This window comes from Symphalangus syndactylus, chromosome 15 (assembly GCF_028878055.3).
Source record: "Symphalangus syndactylus isolate Jambi chromosome 15, NHGRI_mSymSyn1-v2.1_pri, whole genome shotgun sequence".
Lineage (NCBI taxonomy): Eukaryota > Metazoa > Chordata > Mammalia > Primates > Hylobatidae > Symphalangus > Symphalangus syndactylus.
Window position 1 is genome coordinate 88666510 of NC_072437.2, and position 25785 is coordinate 88692294.

The window sequence follows — 25785 nt, forward strand, 5'->3', positions numbered from 1 at the left end:
AGTATTTGGTGGAGGCGGCCTGTATTCGGTTTTAGAAAACTTGGAATCTGAAGAACTTACTCTGTGTACTGAAAAGTGAGCACATGAACCCACAGGCCAACAGAACTTTAAAGGGATTTATGCATGAGACAAGGGTAAAGATGTCTAACCTTGCAACGATACTTTTTTCCAAGATTTAATTCATGCTGTTCATCGAGTTGCCTGCCACAGCACTGTGTTATATCTTGAAGGATATATTTAAATGTTTGATTTAGGTATCTTTGCCTCTAGTTTTCAATTTGTTTGGAGAAGCTGGCTGTCTCAGATAAACAAATCTGGAACTTGGAAGAGATACTTCTGAGATATTCAGACTTGGGACGTTGGTTTTCATAGGCTGGTGAAGACAGAACCGTTTCCCATTTCAGCAAGGCAAGCATTTCTTTTAGTTTGGGATGGTCTTAAATGTTTCTGTAAAATGGCCTGGGAATACTAGCCTGTTTGCAGTTTTAATATCTATAAGAGGCCATTAACATCTTTACTTTTTGGAAAGTAGTATAAGTTTCCATCCCTCTTTTTCTATCCTAAAAGTAAATGTTTGAATCATATTTTTAATATTTTTCTTAAGTCCATTTTTCTTGTTAGTGCTACTAAATTGGGATGTACCCAGGTGTGAGAGGTCACCTGATTCATTGCATTTAGAAGACTGCATTTATTGCTTTTGGGGGCTGAACAGTTAATTGGGTTCATCTCCAAGGAAATGTTAATTGGGAAACCCTAACATTGTGTATCAAAAAAAAAAAAAGAAGAAAAATCATTTCAGGCCTATTAAAACAAAACTCATTTGGGTTCACTTAGGCTGATTAAAATATTCCTTAATCAGCCCCCTGATTAAACAGTCCTGAGGTGAAACTGGACCTCAACTCGAATTTTCAGTTAGAGACAAGTTTTGCAATAAAGTTATCCCCCTTTATTTCATGAATATACATGTTAAGTATTTTAGGAAAGATTGCACTTATTATTTATTTCTCCGCAGAAAGCAGTTTCATGGAGGTAGAGGATGGGTTGCTTTTTGGGAGATAAGAATCCCTGTCTACCTTAGACATTTCAAATACAATAACAGCTTTTTATGTGAGGCATCATGATAATCACAAATGATTATACCAGAGCTGTCTCTCCATTTGGAATGCAAAAATAGATGTGGAAGGATTGTATAAATTCATGCATTAGAACTAAGTTCTAATTAAAGGATTTAAAAAATAAACTAAATTTAAAAGGAAAAACTAATTTTCTTATTTAATGATAGAGAAAATTTATATTAATGTTATTTCTGATTATAGTCTTGAAGCATTTTTTTTTTTTTGGTCCGCCAACTGGCATAATTGTAGCTTTTTATAAGTCCAAAGAAATGCCTCTTGTTTTGGGGGAGGAAAAAAAGTAAAGGTTTAAAGTGTATGGCAAAGGAAGAACTACTATAGATTTAATTGACTTTTCAGTGACACTAAAAAACACTCTTTTCCCTTCTTTACCTAATGGCTCATGGTTAATCTCAGAAGAAAAAGTTAAGCAGGATTTTTATTCTTTGTCAAAACGGTATGTATGTATGTATATATTTGTGTTGAGAAATATACGTGAGGGCCGAAAGCTTCCTTATTTTCAGAAGAGATGAACTTCACTTGGCAAATGATAGAGAACCTGGCCAATTCAAGTGCTGATTTTAGACAACCTTGGAATAATTAAGCTCAGCTTTTTGGAAGATGTGTCACTTACCGAATAGTCTACTGCAGGCAGTCAGCAATGTAGGAGTCTCAGAGTTTTCCAGCATGTTTAACATTTTCCACACGAATCTCAGTCTGGCTTTGTTTTTGCAAAGTGTGTTTTGGTGGGACCCGACTGACCTTTCTCAGATGGCCACTGGATCCGCTCCCCTTGCTATCTATCTGAGCACGTTCTGAAGTGGATGGACTTCAGTTGCCAGTTGGTGTAATCAGGCTGTTTCCAGAGTCTGATCTTGTCCCTTTAGTAACTGTTCCAAAATACTTGGGACATTTATAAGTAAGAACTCATGACTCCCACATATTTATCCTCCAGGTCAGAAAAAAATTCATAAAAGGAAAGCAAGCAGTGTTGATGATTTTTTATTTGAATAACAGAATAGGGACTGCATGGATTCTCCCACATCCTTTGAGCTTAAACTGTGATGTTAAAAAACAAACAACTCAGTCAGTGTGCTCCAAAATCTGGCTATAGTAACACACACTTAAAAGCTGGATTTATGCTATTTATTAGCCCTGTGTCCTTGGGTGGTTTACCTCCTCACTATACAGCCTCACTTTTGTCATCTCCACAGTGGGGAGAACAGTACCAGTCTCATGGGGTTGTTATCTGTGGTTTGAGTTACTCATAAGCTTTCTTACACCTCAAGCTTTTAGCCCTGGGCCTGGGACAGAGTAGATATTTCAATAAATATTTACTGAATGAATAAAAGTCTCACATTCCATTTCTTCCTGCAATATCTTTGCTTATTCTGCTTTTTCCTCCCCTTCTACTTCTATCCAAATTCTACGCTTTCCTTAAGGTTCCGTTCAACTTTATTTTCCACAAAGCTAAGCCATTTGCTCCAGCTCAGCTTCTCCATGTTGACTTTGTGTCTGCCTGGAATCCTGCCTGCTCTTCACTTTATCTACCTGGCAAATTCCTACTTATCCTTTAAATCCAGCTCAAGTATCACCTCTACCAGGAAGCCTTCCCATGGGTCTCTCCTCTTGTTACTTCCCAGGTTTGTGATACCTCTTTGACCACCTACATATTTCATCATGATTATTCATTTAAGTGCCATTTTTATATAAATATGTATCGAACACCTAATACATGACAGGAGCTAGAGAGAGTCCAAGTGTGTTTTCCCTGAGTGGCCATTTCGCTTCTCAGTGTGGGCACCTCAGCCTTCAGCTTCAGATCACAACCTCCAAACAGTAGAGCATGTCACGTAGGATTTCCAGGCCTTTGTTCAGAGCTACCTTTATGACTTCCTTGTCTAAGGATGACTGTTTGCTAAAGCAGAATGGGCCACCCCGTGGCAAGGGGATGTAAGGGATTTGGGGCTGCATGTTCTGGTCCCTGTTTCATTATCTGTCCCCGAAACAACTAAGCTGGAGGCTGGCTGACTCCTCCGAGGGCCTAGGTCTCAACATTTGGTAAGGCTCTCCTGCGTGATCGGCTACCTTTGCCTGATTGTTTTTAAAGGCTTTTTGTTATTGTCGTTGCCCTTTTAACCTTTTGACCAGTTAACTCTACATTTAGACGTTTTTCTCAGTGTTTTCTTTTTTTTTTTTGATAACTTTAAGTAATTAGAATAATAATACTTACCCAGTATAGAAATTGTAATAATACAAGAAAAAAAAATAAAGAATAAAATAATTTGTCCATCATCCTCACCCAAAATAAAAATTTTGGAGATATTTCTTTCCAGTTTTTTCATGTTTACATTACAAAATGAATTCCAATGTTCTTAAATTTTTTTTCTTATTTTTCTATTTTTGCCTTTATTTCATTGTTTACTCTTACTACTTATTTAATGTAACACTAAAACACTCAGGGAGATTGGAGTTACATAAAAGTTTATATGGTGCTGTTCTACATAAAATTGGAGAAAATTCAGTTGATTTAATAGAGGTAGGGGCTGTTTTTTTCCTCTTAATTTTGATAAGGACAGAAACTCACACAGTGATATGAACCAAATTGACAAAGATAATTTGTATTTTAGGCTTTGAACATTGAAGAGGTGTATTACTTATTGCTTCAGACAGTAGACAGTACATATTTGGAATGGGTTATCTTTGAAAGTGGATAAAGATTGAAAATACAAATACATGCAAAATACAAATACAAATACAAAAAGATGACTGGGGACCAGACATACATCCTTCCCTGGAACCAAACCTGGTTGCTCTCAGTCACCCCAATCAGGTCTGTCTTTTCTAGCACTCCAGAATTTTTCCTGCTTCCCAAGTAGTTCATGCTCCATCCATGCTCCATCTCAGTATGTTTGCTGGTCTTTGTGGCTCTGAGTTGGCTGTGAACCTGAACTTTTTTACTAGCTTCTTCTCCAGTAAGATATATATATATATATAAAGATACATTTACAGAGCTATATTGGACCCAATGGCAAACTAGGATGTTTCAAAAGTCATTCAAAGCAGGTTACATTTTTGAGGACAACCATAGCCTCCTGCAAACATCCCTTGCTTTGCTTTCCTGAAACCGAATACTGGTTTGAATAGCCTGTGAGTCTGCCTTAGTATGGAAATTGCCATTTTTTAATGTGGGGTCAGTGCACCTGGGTTGTGTGTTACAAAACTAGACATGAACTTCTTTGGGAGTTCCTTAGCAGGTTCACATCTTCCCAGGAAGGAGCAGGGGTGGTGGCGTGGTGGAGAGCATAGGACATCTGGCCCTAGGGTGTTGCAGCAGCAAGAGTCCAGGGTTTCTGCCTCTCTGAGCGTTAACTTCCTCTTCTCAAACTGACTTCATCCATTTAGTGGAAAACTGGTTTCACGTGATTCCCAAGCTGCAGATCCCCCGGTGTCTGCTGGGTGGGGTCTCTCCTCTTAGTTCCAGTTTGAAACCTTTCAAAACAGCCTTCTGACTGGTCCTGCTGTGGTCACATACAGTCCCACCCTCCACCACCTATTGTAGCCAGGGAGGGGCAGGCTGTAAGCACAAGGTGGGAGAGGAGGAGGACAAAGTGGGCACTTGAGGCTAAAGAGTGCTTTTCTGGAAGAAGGAAAGGGTACAGGATAGACAGCAGAGGAACTAGCTACCACGTCATTTCACCAGTGGGACTCTGAGCTCTGGCCAGAAACCTCAGCCACTCGTGAGCTGTCTTGCCTACAGCCAACATTAGGGGTTTCTCAGTTGCTGGTAGTCTGTTTGACTGGCTTGTATATAGGTATAGCAGAGGTTTAGTTGTATGGAGAATTGGGTTCTAGTTGTAACTTATACTTGCCTTCATTTAGTCAAAGTTTGTATAATTTTTAGGAAGCCCAGCTTCTAGGCCTGCAACTTCTAGCTGTTATAACTTTGCAAAACACTTTCATATAATTGTATTTGACCCTCTTGATGACCTTGGGAAGCAATTAAGGCAAGCTTTATTATCACCATTTTGCACATCAGGAAACCAAGACTCAGAGAAGTCAAATAATCTGTCAATATACAATAGAAATCCAGTGGCAGAGACTGTCAGCTCTCTCAAGTCCTTTTCCAGGACTCCTGCATGTGCCAGAGGCCACTCTGCTGACCGAATAATGATACCTCACCACTGTGGGAGAGGCCAGAGGACCAGGAAAGGCTGGTCTCAAACTGCTCTCAGTTTGATGACTGGGGACCAGACATACGTCCTTCCCTGGAACCAAACCTGGTTGCTCTCAGTCACCCCAATCAGGTCTGTCTTTTCTAGCACTCCAGAATTTTTCCTGCTTCCCACATAGTTCATGCTCCATCCATGCTCCATCTCAGTATGTTTGCTGGTCTTTGTGGCTCTGAGTTGGCTGTGAACCTGAATTTTTTTACTAGCTTCTTCTCCATTGCGCAGGCTGTTCCTAGAAACATGGTTGTTGATAGGGACAACCCTAAAGAATGGAGATTTTGTCTTCTGTGGTCCTGCTGAAGGCTAGTTTCTCATTTTTATATTTATTTATTTATTTATTTAGAGACGGAGTCTCGCTCTGTCACCCAGGCTGGAGTGCAGTGGCGTGATCTCGGCTCACTGCAAGCTCCGCCTCCCAGGTTCACACCATTCTCCTGCCTCAGCCTCCTGAGTAGCTGGGACTACAGGCACCCGCCACCACGCCCAGCTAGCTTTTTGTATTTTTAGTAGAGATGGGGTTTCACTGTGTTAACCAGGATGGTCTCGATCTCCTGACCTCGTGATCTGCCCGCCTCGGCCTCCCAAAGTGCTGGGATTACAGGCGTGAGCCACCACACCCGGCCTCTAATTTTTATTTTTTTCTCCAAAGCTTGAAAAGAAAGTTACACTTAGAGGAACCTATTACTTCAGTAATCACATAATTTTCCTGGTGCATGTCTCTCTTGCTTTCATGGTTTGCCTCTTGTAATCTTTGAAGAAACAAAGAGCTTCAAAGCCAGGAAAATGACCCAGATCTCTTTGACAGCAGTGCTAATGTTTTGGGAAGGGAAGGCATATAGTTATTACTGAAATTAGTGTTCCTGGAAGCTGCAAGTTACTTGAAAATTATGCTGATTTGTCTTGCATGCATTGTATTTGTGTCCTACCAAAGTGTTTCCAAGGAAGTATCTGGCAAACAGGCAGGAGGGTGCCAGGGCGGGGGGAGGGGGAGGGTCTGAATATATTCTGATGGCTGAAGTCTAAAGAAAATGAACTGGAACCTATTTAGGACATCGTATTGCATAAACATGAGAGTGATAATCTCATCTCTCTTTTTCTTTTTTCTATTGGATCTTCTTAAGAAACCTGAATAGCTTTGATATGATATCTAAAAATAAAGTAAATGGTACTTTGATGTCTGTACTTTCTCCTCCATGTAACAGTGGGTGTATGTTTCTCAGAGTTTATCTCCTATGTGCCAAAAATCAGAGAGGCTCAGGAACAAATGTCCATTGCTTCCAAGTCATAAGAACAATTGGCAAAAATCACTTGTCTTGTGTCTTTGAACTTTAAATGCAGTGAAAAAACTTGTCTTAACCAAGAGAGGGATAAGAAAGAGCTGCCAAGTTTGAAAAACCTGCTGATAAATAACTTCATATCAACTGTACAACAACCTGTACTATATAGTCTGTAGATGAAAAATCATGTACCATTTTGGCTTGTACAATACTTTATGGCTAACTTTGAAAAATACGGAATGGTTAAGTCTATGCATTAATACGTGCTGTGTAACCTAATTTTTCAGCATTATAATGTCACAGATATCTGGGGGTGGTGGGGAGAAATATATGCAGCTATGTATAGAATATACACAGCTCTCCCTCCTTTCTCTTCCTTCTGCCCCGTGGCTGTGTGGTCTACTGGCTGGATTGCAGTAGCTGGATTGCAGCTGGTTAGATGACTGCTGGTTTTTGAGGATGAGGAGGACAGGACAAGAGAGGGAAAGTTTTAAATGTTTATATCATAGGAGAATAGTCATGTCAGGATCATTGTGTTTCTAAGCTGCAGTTTGTCCTTTTTAAGTTGAGGTATGGGACTTCAGATTAAGAGTTTCTTTACAGTATTATAGTTTAAAACGTTGGCTCTGGATAATAGTTGACTGAGTTTAAATCCTGGCTCTATAGTTGACTTGCACTCTGACCTTCAGGCAGGTTTTTCATCCAAAAAAGTGGAAATTAACATAGCACCTATTATGTGACCAATATGGAGGACTTAAACAGTGCCTGGTAGACGGTAAATGGCCAATACATATTAGCTGTTATTTTTGATTTTACATTCATTAGACACAATTGTCTTTTTGTCACTGGTGTGTTTTCTTTAAAGTAGAGATGTCAGGAAAGTAGCAATCAGAGATTCCTTGTTTGTTGAGGGTGTTTTGTTTTGTTTTGTTTTGTTTTGTTTTGACAGAGTCTCGCTCTGTCGCCCAGGCTGGAGTGCAGTGGCGTGATCTCGGCTCACTGTAACTTCTGCCTCCTGGGTTCAAGCAATTCTTATCAAGCGATTCTCATGCCTCAGCCTCCCAAGTAGCTGGGATTACAGGCATGTGCCACCGCACCCGGCTAGTTTTTGTATTTTTAGTAGAGACAGGGTTTCACCATGTTGGCCAGGCTACTCTCTAACTCCTGGCCTCAAGTGATCTGCCCGCCTCAGCCTGATTTCACAGTACTGGGATTACAAGTGTGAGCCACCATGCCCAGCCTGTGGAAGCCCAGCAGATGGAAGATTTGCTGCCAGAGTTAATGGTGACCAGTGGGACATACAATTGAATCTTTACAGAGAATATAGAGACCATGAGATAACTACTCTGGAATCAGTTAGTTTTAAGGAACCAGAGGGGCAGAGCTTGAGATAATTGGGAAGTTTAACATATTATTAAACCTAAAATGGCCAGCAAGACTGATAGCTGCTTCTCAGTTGTCTGAGTTTTTCTTTTTTTGTGAAAATACATTTTTAGCCAGCATGACTTATGTTATCTCTTAGATGAGAGAAAAGAGTAAAAAAGACAAAGTGTATAGCTACTCTTTTAAACATAGAGTTGGAAGCATAGTTTTGGAAGAAGATGTCTCACATAAGTCAATTTTCTAGACAAGTGAATTATGTTTATTGAGTATATCTCATGTGCCAGAAACACTACTGGGTACTTTACATTACCTTGATTTTTACATATAAAATGCATTGTGTTCTGGCTTTTAAACAAGATACACTGGTTCTAATTTAATATTTTCTTGGAAGACTAATTGTTAAGCCGTTATGTAACTCTGTGCTTAGATTTCGTGACTTTTATATTTTGATCTTATTATTCCCTACATGTTCTCAACTTTTTCCACGTAGTTGAGGGAAGGGATACTGATTGTTAATTGATGATTTATTATGTGTTCTAGGCACTTTCACATACATTTCATTTCAATCCAACAAACATGTAAAATAATTATTATTATACCCATTTTATAGATGAAACAACGAACCACAGAGAGGTTGAATATCTTGCACAGAGTCACACTGCTGAGTGAGGAGAGGAGCTGAGATTGGAGTATGGACCCATCTGACTCTAGGTCCAATGTTCTTTCTATGCTAACATCATTGAAGAAATAGACATAAGTTAAAAGTAGGTTTATAGATCATGACCCTTCCTCACACTCTCTCTCTCTTTTCTAATTCTTTCCCGTTACTCTAAAAGCAGGGTTTTCTTCTCTAATTAATTTAGCTATTCTTCACCTGTGCTAGATGCAAGTAAAAGACAGCAGAAATTAGAAAAAGGGTGGAGCCTCCAAACCTGTTGGGTGAGAAGCTGGTCCATGAAATGACCCAGGATTTTCTCAGAGTAAATGGAAACTCTTTAACTTTGATTGAGTTAATTTATAGTTACAAGTAATTTTGTGTGCCTAATACCAGGTGTAGACTAAGGAATTTATCAGAAATATTATAGTAAATGAGCTCTTTTTCTCATACCAAGTCTTCAAAGTTCAGTGAGGGTAAATCCACCCTCCCGTAAAAGCAATGAAAACACTAGCAAAGATAGCAAAAAGCAACTTTTTCAGAACCCCTGAAATTAGCCAAAGGCTTCCAATAGTTTGAGAAGTGTTTATTCAAGAAAATCTTCTGAATCTTATTAGGAACAGCAGGGTTTGTGGAATTGTAACTTGAACTACTCCCATTTCCTCTCCTCAGCTCTGCAGTAGCCTTGAAAACCAGCAGTCTTGCAAACACGGTACTTGTAAAAACCAACAGCCTTCAACCATTGGCTAGGATAGGCCTGGATGGAAGATCCTCAAGAAGTCCCATTCCCAGAGCGTTGTCCCTATTTGACTTTTCTCACAGCTCCTTGGAAAAGTCTCATTTGCAGGGCATAGTTGTTATTTGACCTACCTTGGAGCTCAGAGCTTGCTCTGTTCCCACAGAGCCCTATCTTCAGGGTATTTGTCAAAAACAATCAGTGACAATCATTTAACATTGTAGCTTCTGAGGGGTCAATACCAGTTGCGCAAATAAAAACCTGGCCAAAAACTTACGGGTAAGATATGAGGAACAAGATGTCCATAAGAGGCTTTTAAAAAACTCTTGACATATTCCTAGAGGATTAGAAGGCTACACACATATGCAGGGCTATGTGCCTGCTCAGAAGGACCTGAGAGGGCCTCAGTGTCTCACCTCTGACTGACCATGAGGTCTGGAGAAGGCAATAAATACAAGCTAAGGCAGAAGATTAAAGTGCCCAAGTGTCGAAGGTATGCCTCAACACACACACACAGGACCCTTCAGCAAAGATTGGATCACTTATTGGATCACAGCATCAGCTAACGACTAAGCTAACTAAACAGAGACATCAGTGGCTGCACACCACAAGAAATACAGACTTTACAGAATTAGTCCAGAAAAGTCACTAAACAAACAAACAGTAACAACTGCAATAACTACAAAAAACAGCAACAACAAATCCTGGGGAGTTGGGAGAGGTGAGTCTGATTTCCAGAATTGCCACATTTATTATTATCTGAAGTGCTCAGTTTTTGTTTTTTTTTTTAACAAAAAGCATGAGACATACATACACAAACAAGACAGTATGACCCATACACAATAGGGAAAGTAGTCAATAGAAACTGTCTCTGAGGGGGCTGAGATGTTGGATTTATTCTACAAAGATTTTATTCAGCTACTATCAACATAGTCAAAGAACTAAAGAACACCATGTCTAAAAAATGAAAGGAAAGTATGACAATGAAGTTTCACCAAATAGAGAGTATCAATAGACAGAGAAATTGTAAAAGGATCTAAAGTCTGGATTTGAAAAGTATAATAACAAATGAAAAATTCACTCGTGAGCTCAGCAGCAGATTTGAGCTGGCAGAGGAAAGAATTAGAAAACTCAAAGACAGGCCAATTGAGATTATCCAGGGTGAGGAACAGAAAGAAAAAGAATAAAGAAAACTGAACCTGAACCTAGTCCCAGAGACCTGTAGGACACCATCAAGCCTACTATTATATGCATTATGGGAATCCCAGATGAGAAGAGAAGAGTGGAAGAGGAATATTTGAAGAAATAATAGCCAGATACTTCCCAAATTTGATTTAAAAAATACTTGTCTACACAACTAATGAGTGCAGGAAACTCTAAATAGGATAAACTCAAGGAGATCCATACCTGTGTGTGTCATAGTCAAACTGAAAAGACAAAGAGAATCTGAAAGCAGTAAAAGAAAAATGACTCATCAAATAAAAGGGATCCTCCATAAAATTAACAGCTGACTTCTCATTAGAAGCCATGGTGGCTGGAAGTGAGTGGGATGACACATTTAAGGTGCTGAAATAAATAGAGTCTCAACAAAGAATTCTGTATCTGTCAAAATTATCTTTCAAAAATAGGGAAGGAACCAAGACATTCTCAGATAAAGGGAAAAAGAATGTGTCACTAGCAGACCTGTCCCACAAAAATTATGAAGGGAGTCCTTCAGATTGAAAGGATAAGGTGCTAGATGGTAACTTGAATCCACAAGAAGAATAAAGAGCACTAGTAAAGATAAACACAGAAATAGACATAAAAGCACAAATATATTTTTGTAACTCTTTTGGGTGATAGATAACTACATAAAGCAATAATTATGAACTGTGTTAACAGGCTTATAATATATAAAGATGTAATTTGTATGACAGTAGCACAAAGGAGAGGAGAGGAAAAGGAATATGTGCAGAAAACTTATTAAATACTCTTGAAACTCAGTTAATATTAATCTGAACTACATTGTGAGTTAAGATACTAATTGTAATTCCCAGGATAACTACTAAGAAAATAACCCCTTTAAATAAAAGAAACAACAAGGTATCAAAAATGGTACCCTACAAAACATCTATTTAACTCAAAATAAGACAGTAATAGAGGAATCCAAAGGAATATGACATACAGAAAACAGAGCGAAATGGCAGATGTAAATCCTACCTTATCCTACCTTATCCATAATTATATTAAATATAAATGCACTAAGCACTTCTATTAAAAGGCAGAAATTGGCAGAATGGAGGGAGGAAAACTCTTGACCCAATTATATCCTGTCTACTAGACACACTTACACACCTTAAATTTAAAAACAAAAATAGGTTGAAAATAAATGAATGGGAAAAGATATACAATACAAGCAGTAACTGAAGGAGAGCTGGAGTGGCAATACTAGTATCAGATGAAATGAACTTTATGATAAAAATTACTAGACACATAACAGTCTATTGGGAAGATATCACAATTATAAACTTATGTGCACCCAATGACAGAGCCCCAAATTACATGAACCAAAAACTGACAGAACTGAAGGGAGATATAGACAATTGAACAATAAGTGTTTTTTTTTGGGAAAGAGTCTCAGTCTGTCACCCAGGCTGGAGTACAGTGGTGCAGTCACAGCTTACTGCAGCTTTAACCTCCTGGGCTCAAGTGATCCTCCCACCTTAGCCTCCCAAGTAGCTGGGACTACGGGCACATGCCACCACACGTGTATTTTTTGTAGAGACAGGGTTTCACCCCGTTGCCCAGGCTTGTCTCGAACTCCTGGGCTCAAGCAGTCCGTCCACCTTGGCCTCCCAAAGTGCTGGAGTACAGGCATGCACCACCATGCCCAGCCAAGATTTTCTTTTTATTACTGATTTCAAAGTATTATTGTGATGTATAGTTTTATTCCTGTTTTTTATGCTTTGGGTTCATTGAGCTTCTTGGATTTGTAGTTTTCATTAAATTTGGAACATTTCAGACTTACTTTCTTCAAATTTTTTTTTGTTCCCTCTTCTCCTTTTGGAAACTCCAGTTATACATATATTAAAATGCATAAAGTTGTCCCTTAGTTTACTAATACTCTTTTTTCTTCAAGTTTTTTTCTCTGTGTTCCCATTTTAGATAGTTTCTATTACTGTGTCTTCAAGTTCATTAATCTTTTCTTCAGCTATTAATTTTATCCAGTGTATTTTTCATCTTTAGAAATTCAATTTAGGTATTTTTTTTTTTTGCAATCTTCTATGTCTCTAACTTGTCCATGAGGAATGTTGTTTTTAAAGCCATTGTCTTATCAATTCTATTATCTTGTATATTAATACCCCTCTTTCAGTAATTGATTTTGTTTACTCATTATGGGCCATATTTTTCTGCTTCTTTGAATGCCTCATAGTATTTGATTAGATGGCAGACATTGCAAATTTTGTCCTTTTGGGTGATGAGTATTTTTGTATTTCTATAAATATCCTTGAACTTCATTCTTGGACACAGTTACTTTGAAAGAATTGGATACTTTTAGGTCTTGCTTTTATAATTAGTTTGGTGAGACCAGCCAGACCAGCAAATAGTTAGGGCTGACTGTTGCCTACTACTGAGGACCCTTTTGAGTACTATGCCTAAAGCTCCATGAGTGAGGTTTTACAGTCTGTCTGGGAATAGGCACAATTCAAGACCCTGAGGAAGTATGAGGTACTGTTCCCTCGAATCTGTTTAGATGGGTTTTCTCCTGGCTTTTGGGTAGTTTCATCACATGCATGCACTGATCCTACTTAAGTAGGACCCTCTGCAGATCTCTGGGGTCTTGTTTCTTTTTAGCCCTCTCCTTTCCTGTGTGCTGACCTGTGAACCCTAACCACCTTGGTGTCTCTGGAATTCTTAGCATCATCTCTTCAATTCAGCGAGTCAGCTAGGCTTTACTGGGTTCTCCCTTTCTGCACTGTGGCCTGGAAACTCTTCTAAAGCAGTAAGCTGGGCAATCATAGGGCTCATCTCATTTGTTTACCATCTCTCAGGGACTACGGTCCTGCATGGCTTGTGTGCAGTGCCTTGAGAATAGTTGTTTCATATGTTTTGTCTGGTGTTTTGTTGGGTTTTGTTGTTGTTGTTTCAGAGGGTTAATTGAATTCCTGTTGTTCCATCTTGGTGGAAAGTAGAAATCTCAATTTTTTTTTCTGTAGATACTTAATGTCACTATTAGTTTAAGAAAAAATGGTCGTATTTTAACCATTCATGGGTAAGCCAACTTCTAAAATATGTCTGCTCTATTTAAGCTTATGAAGATCTGAAGTAGAGTAAAGGGAGTGGGGGCCATAGAAAAATAAAAGAGAGTAAAATCTCCCTTCTTTCATTCTTTCTCTTTTGCTCTTTTGGTAAATTGTTGCTATGCTCCGTTACTAATCAGAGCCCCATTGTTCTTTTTGGTAATAGGGACATTTTAAGAGTTCTATGAATATGCCACTCAAAATATATGAAGAGCGTTACCAATAAAATTGTCATGGTCTTTATGTTTTAATCTGTGTGATAAAAACTTGATGGTTTTGGTACAACTGGTTAACTCCTCGAAAAAAATATTTAAATTGGATTTCCTCTTGATATCTTATACCCAGATATAGTCCAGATAGATTAAAAATATAATTTCTAAATAAATGAAAATATAGGCAATTCACATAATCTTAAGAAAAGGTCTAAGTGTGATACAAAGGATACAACCATAATGAAAAAGATCGATATGATTACATGAAGATTTTATATCTTTTATATGGCAAAAATCATTATGAGCAGGATTAAAAACATAGTTGATGTCCTTAGTATATAAAGATACCTCACAAAGTAGTAAAAAAAAAAAAAGCCAAATATCCCACTGGGAAATTAGGCAAAGGATAATTGTGTAAAAAATATAAGTTTCAGGTAAATATGTTTACAATGCTTTACTTCATAATAGTAACAATTACAAATGATAATACTAATAATAATAGCTGTCATTTATTTCATGTTTCTATTTGCCTGATTACGTTAATGTTTTCAGTAGATTGGCTAATTTGATACTTTGAAAAACAAGTATACTATTATTGTCAGTTTGTAAATGACATTTGAGACAGGAGATTAAGACCCTTGCCCAAGGTGACAAAGCTATCCAAGTGGCTAAACCAAGATTAACACCCAGGCCTTCTGATTCTAGACATTCTGATTCTAGGCCTGCTTCTCATCATTCCTCATAGGAATATATTTAAACTACCTGAAATTCAACTGCAGCTTGCAGAGAAATTGGTAATTTGCTCGAGATCACAACATTTGTAAGTGATAAATTGAGTTAAAAATCTTAGAAAAGTCATATAAGTAGAAGAAAGGAAAACAGGGTAAAGTAAGGTGAGCAACAAAGCAGCTGTGTGTTTTAATTTTAGATATTCACGGTTTATTTTCAGAATATTTAAAAGATGCTTCAAAGAAGATGAAAAATGGGCTAATGTTTGTAAAACTGGTTAACCCGTGTTCAGGTAAGTTCTCTTCTCATAACTTGAATGTTCTTAAATGTTGTGGCTAATGAGTATATACACTTTTATGTCTTTGTGTCCTTGCTCTTTCTGAATAGCTTTTAAAGTTAAGATGGCACCGTGAGGAGAAGAAAACAAGCTGATGACATTACTAGTCTTCCCAGATAATTCATTTGACTTAAACATTTTAAAAATTTATTCTCATAGAAATACTGGCAAAACAAAAGCTAGCATGTTTGAGTTCTCTTTAAAAACAGATTAATTTTCTTTGGCTTCCTTAAGCCAACTTTTCTTAGAGTAGTTATTCAACATTAGCCTCCATTTATATTCATTTTATCTTATAAAGTAAGATAAACAACCAGAATTAAAAAAAAAAAAAAGAAGGCTTTTACTTGACATGCCAAGATTTTGATTAGTTTCAGTTTTAGCTATACTTCCCTATTTTCTTCTGACCAAAAAGTAGTACTTTTTTTCTCTGTCAGGGGACTTTTTTTTTTAATGATAAGCATTGTATATTGAAGGGATTCATATTTTATTGAAAAAATTTTATTTTAACTTTATATTCAGTGCATTTTCAGTTTTGTCTTCACATTTTTTAGGCAAAAATATTAAAATGTATTCTAAATATTGAGTAATATGGGTGATAGTGTTTATCTCTGTGTGTAATTGTTTTTCCATTAATTTATAAGGTTTTGCATAGACACCTGATACTTGCCATATTAGAGGTTTCTCCTGGTGACAGTAATACTGAATAGTAAAAGTATGGGAGGGCCAATGAGTAGTGCCTTGTTGTTATAGAGACATGTAAATAGAAGCAACAAGAGAAGAAACACATTCCTGACTTTCTCCAGTGTTCTTTTCTTCAAAATGAAATTGACTGTAATTGGTCAGCTATATTTAGAATTCTTAGTTATATATCAGACTAAGTTGAGGTGAGAAATATTTCTTCAAGAGAAGTTTTAGGTAGCAGTAAAGGTTCTAAAGCATTTAAGAAAAGTACAGGTACAGAAGAAAGCCAGCCTTCTTTTAAAATTTCTGTTTTATCTAAATGCTCATAGACAACAGAGGAACAAATGTTTTTATTTGCTACATTGGCAGTGGGAAAGTAAAGGCTAACATTTGCTGAGTTCTTACCATGTGCCAAGTATTGGTTTAGGAAATTTACATGTGTTCTTTTTTTTAATTCTTATAAAAACCCTATGAGGAGGTTCAGTATTGTCCCCATTTTACGGATGTGGAAACAGTCACAGGAAGGTTTATGTAACTTCTCTCCAAGGGCACGTGCCCAGCATATGGTGGAGATAGAGTTAAAGTCAGCATCCTTGTCTCCAGAGATTGTGCTATGTTTAAAAAAATTGTTTTTCATTAGTTGAAGTGATAAAACATGCAGATGTGCACAGTCTTCACCCTCTTCTGCCTCCTCCCTTTTTTTTTTTTTTTTTGGTTAAGAAAGGAAAGGAAAAAAAATTCATTCAGTTAAATAAAGCTTTACTCACTCCCTATGGCTTCAAGCATGTCTGTCTTTCTCACTTAGGGTTGGCCTGTGGCTTGGTCCCTGTCAGACCCTGTGTGGGGAGAGCCACACACTGCCCAGAGGCAGGGACCCACGTGCCAGCTCATGTCATATGGCTGAACTGTTGTGTTTTGATAGTTTGGGAATGGGTATTCCCTCTTGGTCTGATGGAGGATTTAAGGACAGGCTTTGTATTAGTTAAGATAAATGACTTGCACTTTCTAATTTTTTGGTTTAAGTCCAGTGAGGATTATGGAGGTGGAAAACTACCATCTATGTATAATAGCTGTAAGCTTTCCTTGGAATCAGTTTTTTAGAATAGACCTGTGTATGTTTATGTTCATATTAGGAACATTCGTCAGAGATACTGGATAGTCTTTTGGGGTGTGTGTGTGTGTATGTATGTATGTTTGTGTGTGTGTGTGTGTGTGAAAACTTACAAATAAAAGATTTGTCTTAACAGGAGAAGGAGCCATTTACTTGTTCAATATGTGTCTACAGCAGCTGTTTGAAGTAAAAGTTTTCAAGGAAAAACACCATTCTTGGTTTATAAATCAATCAGTTCAATCAGGTAGGTGACTAGTGTAAGCATTTCCAATAACTAAACACATACTCCAGCTTTTCCATTCTTCACACTTGGGGTTGTGGGTCTGTCACCGGGTTTGGAGTCTGGTCACTGGTTTAGCCTTCCTTGGCATCAGAGCAGGTTTAATCAAGGAGAAAGGAAAGATCATTTGAGCACTAAGGTTAAGTCATCTCCTGTGTGTCTTAGACAGTAGGAAATTTTAAACTAGCAACTCTGATTTGTCTCCTAAAACAGTGACACATCCTGAGTTAGAAGTTAGATTTGTACATGGGGCACATATTGTGTTGATTAGAAACTCTTTTGAGGATCTTTGTGTTCTTAACATGTTATTTCCTTGAAATTGGATACTGATATGGCTTCTAACATAGGCTAGAGCATAACAAAGTTTCTTTAAAATGCTTTGTCATATACCTGCCTGCCCACCTGCTCCCCCACCCCCATACACACATACACCCCCCCCCAGCACCAAAGTTCTGTTTCTTGCGGTGTTCCCTTAATTTGGGGGCAGTGCTGACTAAAGGAAGAGTAGGCCAACAGAACTGATCTGCCTCATGTTCTGGGGTGGGGGCAGTCAGTGGCTATTCAAAGCATCCTACATCCCTCTGCTCACAGACCACAGAAGGGACTGTGTATAGAGAGAATGGCACTGCTTTCCCATGGCTTTGTCCTCAAAAGCACAGGAAATTACATTTTACTGCAGCTTTATAGATAGACTGACTATACAGGTTTCCTAACATTGCCGTGTTCTCATTCTGTCTGTGCTTCCTCCTAACCCCTCTTTTTTCAGGGGGTTGGGAGGCTGTGTTAAAAATGATTTCTAAAGAAGAAATGGAAAGTTAAAGATCAATTTCAGGGTCTTGGTTCTCCTCTCCACACAGGGATTTGAAGCTCTTTGGAGTAAAATCTCATAGAGCACATTCTGCCTTTTGAGAGAATCACATAGACTCTGAGGCCTGTATAAGAAGAGATTTGAATTTCGGATTTCACATATATTTTTCAACACTGTTTTTCACTTTGAGATTAAGGTGAAAGAGCCACATTGTCTTTCCAAGACGTTTAATTCCCTTTGTCCTTTTTGTAATCTGCAGGAGGTCTTCTCCATTTTGCCACACCTGTGGATCCTCTATTTCTGCTTCTCCATTACCTCATAAAGGCTGATAAGGAGGTGAGTTTCCAGCTTGGGGCATCCACAGTGAGGAAACAGAATCAACTATTTTTGTTTGATCTCCTCTCTCTCTTTTTAATGATCCAAAGGTGGATTCTACCTTCAGATCTAATATAGTGACTGGAGAAAACATGAGTCATATGGGCCAGTGCAGGACAGAGCACTATTGCACAGGCCAGAGAAGCAGCACCTTACTCTTGATCTAGTCTGACCTTGGCTTGCTTGTGACCTCTGACTTGCCTGACTCACTGTGCTATGCACCTTACTGCTTGACAAAGCCTGACAGCTAACACTCCTTTATCATTAAGTATTCCTTACACTTGAAATACAAAACAGGTATTTAAAAATTGACCACATGTCTTAAAGAGTCTCTTCTTTAGTGACAGACTGTGGAATAGGTAAACTGGAGCAGGTCCAATAGAAGCTCATTAATGGCGATGTGCTAGTTGAGACTTAAGGAATCCCAGATAGATAAAATTTACCTTTGGATTAGAAATAAAGACTCAGCTTACTAATAGTAATAATTTTAGCCAGAAGTTCTGTAATATTTTGGTCTCAGGATACATTTACAATTAAAATTATTAAGGGCTCCAAAGAGCTTATGTTTCTGTGGGTTCTGGCAATACTCACTCTTAGAAATTAAAACTGAGAAATTTAAAAATTATTTATTTAAAAATTAAAAATAATAAGGCCATTACATGTTAACATAAATAACACATTTTTATTGAAACAACCAAATTTAATGAGGCATGTGGCATTGTTTACATTTTTGCAAATCTCTTTAGTGTTTGGCTTAACTAGAAGAAACTGAATTCTTATATCTGATTGTGCATTCAATCTGTTTCCATATTTTTTTTGGTGGGATTATATGAAAAATATGCGGCCTCATACATCTTTGTAGTTAGAAAAGAAAGAAATAATGTTACAGCCTTTTTAGATTACTGTGGATATTCTTCTTTAATACTACCTAAAAAATCAACGAGTAGTTTTTTAAAGTTTAGTTGCAATGTGGAATGTGAAACTTTGTCAGTTAACTTTCTATGCTCTGTTACATTAAAATCCATTGATCTATCTTGCACTTAAAATGGATCTTTTTACCAGTGTATGACTTTGTAACATCATGCTTTGGTCATTTGGAAAATATTGATTTGGTGAGTTATGCATATCTTCCAAATGTTGACACATCTCATTTTACACACACACACACACACACACACACACACACTCCCTTTTGTTAATATTACCACTGATCTCATCAGAAAGCTCTTTAGGTATTGAGAAGCTGTCGTAGTGGCAGATAGAAATTTTCTACAATTCTAATTTTTGCTTGAAAGCTCAAATTTTATTATTGGCTGCAAATACTGTCAATCTTTCCCATGAAATGACAGGCTCACTTCGTTCATATTCTGCCTAATACGGGGGTCTGAATCACCATAATCATAGTGGGTTTTTCAAATAAAAATGGTATCCATGAAAAAGCAGCTGGTTCTGCTTGCAACTCAGCCAGCCCCAGGAGAACATGCTTTTCCTGGTAATCAGCTTATCTTTGGTTAAGCAGCCAAAGGCCTTTAGCCATACCTCACTTTCATCACAGATAATTTACAAGACTTGTGTTCAAGGGCCAAGATTTAAGTAAAATTAATTGCTTTTACTACTTGCTCAAGGATATTCTTAAGTGAAACTGGCATTTTTTAAACTGCATGTAAATGGCGGTGAGGATCCAAATGATGACTAGGACAGTCTGGTGCCACCACCAGACTCTTGCTAAAGAACCAGCAGTTTTACCCACCATTGCATTTGAATCAGCAGTGCAGATGTCCACACAGTGAAAATACAGATAGCATCTTAGCAGTATTAGGAAAATAGCTTTGAGTTTGGGTACTTCATGACCCAGGGATCCGTCAACTATAGTTGGAAAATCTTAATTAATAACTTTAAGTGGTAAGTGTTACTCAAACTGCTTAGAAGAATCTGGTTTTTTTGGACTCTCATGTTTGCATAAAGTATGAACACTTATAAATTTCTTACTTAATCCTTAGACCAAATTCCTGAAACCTCCATTTGGTAGGTAAATTAATTTAAGTTGCTATAAATACTGAAAGTCACAAAGTATCAATGCATGTTTTCTCTTGATGCAGCTTAGCCTCTTTTAGCCTCCTCCTTCCCTGTCCTCTGCCCTTCACTATGGATTAGTGAAGTTTTATCCCTTCGTTTAATCATGTGTCCCTTTATCTGGAAGCTACTGTGATAGCCAGTATAACGAGGGCACACAAGCTGTGAGGCTGGTAAGCCTCGTGTCTTTAAGGAACAGAAATGGTCCTAATCACCACCAGAAAGGCCCTGGGGAATATTCAGGGAGGAATTTGTAAACCTCAGTGGCTTACCTGTGTGGTATTTTCTAGGGTAAATTAATGAGCAGAAAGACACCAACCAGCCTCAGCAAATGTATTGATCTGCACTTAAGGCTCCCCCTCCCCCTTTTGATAGCATTTCTCCATCTCCCATTAGGACCATGACTCTGGGGGATTAACCCTATCTTGGCACTCTGGGCACCTCCAGGGTGCTATGGTGAGCTCACATTGACAGGTGCAGAATGAAGCAGAAATGCTGTTCAGGGTGGCCTTGGCTTTCATTTTAAACTGTCGTACTTCCCAAACACGTCTTCCCAAGTGCCAAAAATGCCCTTTAAAGTAACATTTGAGATGTTTAGGTATTTCCTTCTCTACATTTTAGACATGATCATTTCCTATTTAGTTAAAAATTATTGATACACACATTTGAAATGTGACCTGTTCTTTTAAACTTTATTTTAACATCAGTAAAAATAACTCTTTTTTTCTAGGTATCCCACTGCTACTAGCTTTATAGTCAAGGCAGGTTGCTTATTGCATTTCCTTCAATGTATATATGGTAAATAAAAATAAGAATGAAACACTAGTTAATTATGAAATTATTTTATATCATGGTTGTATGGTAGTCCATTACATATAAATATTGTTTTAGAGTAGTCAAATATTTGACATATTGATTGATCATGGAAGACTATAGATTTAAGGTAGAAATCTAAAGACAGTAAGACTTGGGAAAAATCTGCATTATTCTTACTATTTGAAGGAAAAAGAACATTTAAATTGAGATAGTTCATGGCACTAGTTAACCTAAGAGAAAGTATGACAAGCTATCACGTGCTCTCGAATGATTGAGAAGATTTTACCCTTAAAACCCAAGAAAGCTGCATTTGCAGAAATTGATCAGACGCAGTTTTTGTGTCTTCAGGAGGAGTTGTCAGTACACGAGAGGTAGAGCAAGCTAGAAGTGGGGCATGGGCAAGGCCATACATCTGGTACAGCCTTGTGTCCCCAAATCAGGGGGCTAATACCTTAATTTAGACAAACTTTGCCTCTACTTGCTACTAGTACAGTTAAGAAAAACGACCTAATTCCAAAGAATGATGTTGTGAATCCATATGGTCTGCACTTCTGGCCCACTGGCAACCAGGCCATATAAACTTCTCTGGCTGAGCCTGATTTAGCCCGTCTGCAGCTTCCCATGACTTCTCCCTCTGGCTGTCTTTTCTTTTATTCTGGTCTAAATTTGGAAGCATTGTGAGGCAGCTCTGACAGGGGTAGATTCACTTTTGTATTTTCTTTTTGTGGCGGGTGCTTCTTTCATCATCCCTAGAGTGATGATGGGGAGGCAGATGTATGTCTGGGCCTGGTCTGGGCTTTTTCCAATGTGACAGTCAGGACTCTTGCTCTGTGACCACAGCTGGTTCTTCAAATTGAATGGGTTGGACCTTCCCCAGGCAGTCTCCACCATCTTTGCAAGCTTCTGTGGCTTCCAGTGCTTTTGTAGATTGATTTTGTTGCCCGTTTCATTTGGGGACTGTACACCCAAGGTAGATGGTGTGCTGTGTGGGACCCCAGTGCTCACAGGAGCTTCCTGAAGGGAGCTGGGGTCCATCCTAGAGCCTGTCCCATTGTAGGGATTCCTTAGATGGAATAGGTGGCTCTGCACTAAATTTAAAGGCCCAGACATGAGTTAATGTGTCTTTTTCTCTTTTTTTCTGAACGTCTTTATTGAATGAAATGCTTGCTTTCCAACTAACTAAGTGTTTTTTCAGGGGAAGTTTCAGCCCCTTGATCAAGTTGTGGTGGATAACGTGTTTCCAAACTGCATCTTGTTGCTGAAACTTCCTGGACTTGAGAAGTTACTTCACCATGTGACAGAGGAAAAAGGTATGGTATAACTTAAAGGCTTATGGCTGGTAGAAAGGATGGACCTTGCCTAAGAACGTGGCTGCTTACAGACCCACTGAATGTAAGGCTTATTTCTGTGTCCATCATAGGGAAAACTCATTCAGATTTGCTAACACTGCCAGCACTGTTCCTCTATTGCTTTGGAGTGTTTAGTCTTTGGAACTACAACCATGGCAGTCTAGTGCCTATGTCCCACAGGGCAGGAATCACAAGGTGTGGCTTCAGTCTTGCTTCTTCTTTGAACTAGTTCTGTGACATCAGGCAAGTCACTCAGCTGCCTTCTGCCTCAGATTTCTCATTGTAAAATTACGTAAAACCTGTACCTTAATAGATGGAAGCATTTATCGAGCACCTACCAAAAAGCATATGTTGCACATTAGTGCTAAGCTCTAGATACTTATGAATAAGACATTGTCCTTTTCTTCACTTTGCACCCAGTCTGATTGGGGTCAATGACAACCTGAGCAGTGACTGCACAGTGTAACGGAAGTGAACTCTGAATTTGCTGGGGATGCACAGGACAGGTTTCTAATCTGGCGGGGTTGGGTGGGGAGTGCAGGTGGGTAGATGTTGTGTTGCTTTCCTGGGGGAAATGACCTCTTTATGGAGTCCTGAAGGATAGTCAGAGAAGCAGTGTAACAGAGGCTCAGATGTATGGAAAAGTATCAGGTTCAGGAAGTTCCAAGGAGTTCAAAGTATAGGATTCTGGGGAAGGATGTAGGTTGGTAAGGAATGAGGCGGGAATGCTGGGCATGGGTCCAGATGGTAAAGGGCCCTGTGTGTGTTTGGACTTTGCTTAATGGTAGTGGAGTGTCTGTGAAGTTTTAAGCATAGAAGTCTGCAGTGTGGAGAGTATATTGGAGAAGCCAGGTCTACCGAGGCTGTTGCAGTGATCCAGACAGGAGATAATGGTGGCCTTGATCTTAGGAGATAGAACAAGAAGAAAGTAGCCATTTAGAGATGGACCCAAGTGTATCTGGTGGTTGGGTGGTAGTCAAGGAGGCTGGAATGCAATGGTGCCATCATGGCTCACTGCATCTTTGAACTCCTGGGCTCAAGTGATCCTCTCACTTCAGCCTCCAGAGTAACTGGGACTATAGGTATGCACCACCATGCCCAACTAAGTTTTTTTATCTTTAGCAGAAACAAGGTCTTACTATGTTGCCCAGCCTGGTCTCCAACTTCTGGGCTCAAGCAATCCTCACACCTCAGCCTCCCAAAGTGCTGGAATTACAGGCGTGAGCCACCACGCCTCACTTTGATTTTTCTTTTTTAATCTCATATATTTCCTCTTAATAATTTCCCTTTGTGTGGCAAAAAGAGAGACAGGGAAGGAGACAAAAAACTTCCATAGCTTAAGGAAATGTCCATTCTTCTCCCTCCAGGGAGCTTCCTAGAGTTTCTAGGCACTGTATGACCCCTCAGGCCTTATTCTAGTGATTGTGTTGGGTACTGGCTACTTATTTGAATGTGGATTATTGTCCATTTATAAATCAGTGTTTGCTTCCATTCTCTGTAATTTATTTCTAGATTTCTAAATAAGAAAGACGACTACTAAAGAGTGGTCAGTTACTATCCATGATGAGGAATAAAGGTAAAGAAGAAAGCGATGTTTTTTAACTTCCATTCTCTCCATAGGCTCTTGTGCAGATAGAGTAAAGCCTGAAATACTCAGATTCCCCAGCTGGCTGTTTTGATATTAAACTCCAGATGCTGTCTTAAACATCTATGGCATTAAAGACCTGGTAAAGGCTGCTAGGCCTGTGAGAATCTTCCCCTTTTGCCTTCTCCCTGATGAATGAACCTAGCCACGGTTGTTTGTACCTTGAATGATGATGGCAGTGACCTTAGCCCTGCCTACTTTATTAGTGAAGGAAATGATGTGTCTGTTTGCTAGTTGTGGGGCTCAGAGCAGGTTTCTTGCCAAAGAAGTGCACATTCAGTGGAGAGATGGCATGGGAAAGGACTAATGAAGGGTCACGAACCTTATCTTGAATGTAACCCTTTGTTTCATATTGCCATCCCAAGCTGCAGTGCACTGTCTGAGGTGATTAACAGGAAGAGCCAGGAAAACTTACCTGATTAAAATATCCCAAGTACAATTGCCAAGTTTCTTTCCCTAGGAGGCAGGGGAAGAAAGTGATCATATATGAGTTTCTCAGTTATAGAAAACATTGAGAAAGTAGAAGTGAAAATGTGCTCGAGGCAGTTCAACAATACATCAGGGAAATTCACGTTTGTGAACCGATTACCCAATTGCTGAACATGTTACTTAACTGTGGATTCTCTTTTATTCCATCTTTATTTTGTAAACCCAGTCTTTCCAGTTGTTTGAAATCAGTTTTATAGGCACCAGGCACATAAGGGAAAAAAACCTTTCCAGCATATGCATGTATTATCAAACTCACTGACTCTCACAAATATTAAATTTTGGACACAGATGAATATGCTATGGTATTTTTCATAATTATGGATAGTCTGTGGCCTTCATGAATATTTTAAACCTTGTTTTTCAAAATTTGTAAATTTCAAAAATAAGCAGTAATTTATACACAGGGTCCATGTGTAGCCTTCTGGGATATAGTAATCATCTTGCCATCTAAGTGTTAACTTAGAAATAAATTTATAATTTAAAAACTTCTTAGAAAAAAACCTCCAGACCAAGCTATCTTCACTAATAAATTTTACTATACCTTATGGAAGAAATGATAGTCAAAGAAATAACACTTGCTCAAACTCTTTCAGGAAATAGATGAGGAAGGAATGTTTCCCAACTATTTTTATGCAACTGGAATTGCCCCAGTACCAAATCAAAATTATTACCAAAAAAATAGACCATTATCCCTTATGATTATAGACTGAAAAATCCTTAAGAAAATATTGGAAAATCAAATATCTAAAACTTAAATATATAAAACCTAAGTGGGGTCTATTGCAAGAATTCACAATTGGTTGAGCATTAGAAAATCAATTAGTGTAATTTACCATATTTATGCGTTACAAAATTGTATGGTTATCTCAAAAGACACAGAAAAGGTATTTGATAAAATTCAGTCGTGATATAAATTATCAGCAAATGAAGAATAAAAGGGAACTTCCAGGGGCATCTATGGCAAACTTAAACGGCTAATATCATCTTCATTGTAAAAGACTGAACACAATCTTACCCCAAGACGGGATACAAGAGAAGGATGCCTGCTCTTACCACTTCTGTTCACCATGTGGTGGATGTCCTAGCATGTGCAATAAGACAAGAAAAAGGCATACAGATTGGAAAGTCAGTAGTACAACTGTCTTTATTCATAGACAATATTGTCATGTATGAAAAAATCCAAAAGAATCTACAAAAGAAGTTAC

General features: G+C 38.4%; 1 protein-coding gene across 5 annotated transcripts in view; it reads left to right on the forward strand.

Moving 5' to 3' along the window:
* The window catches only part of RNASEH2B (ribonuclease H2 subunit B), a 60774-nt gene that overhangs the window by 3805 nt on the left and 31184 nt on the right, over nucleotides 1-25785 (forward strand). For 3 of the 5 annotated variants that reach the window (XM_063619201.1, XM_055244130.2, XM_063619200.1), the window contains exons 2-5: nucleotides 14837-14908; nucleotides 16882-16989; nucleotides 18093-18169; nucleotides 22293-22407. In XM_063619201.1, coding sequence (XP_063475271.1) covers nucleotides 14837-14908; nucleotides 16882-16989; nucleotides 18093-18169; nucleotides 22293-22407 — 372 coding nt within the window. Of the gene's footprint in view, nucleotides 1-286; nucleotides 409-8638; nucleotides 8769-14836; nucleotides 14909-16881; nucleotides 16990-18092; nucleotides 18170-22292; nucleotides 22408-25785 lie in introns of those variants that run through there. The other 2 variants (XM_063619198.1, XM_055244131.2) reach the window with 2 other exon arrangements.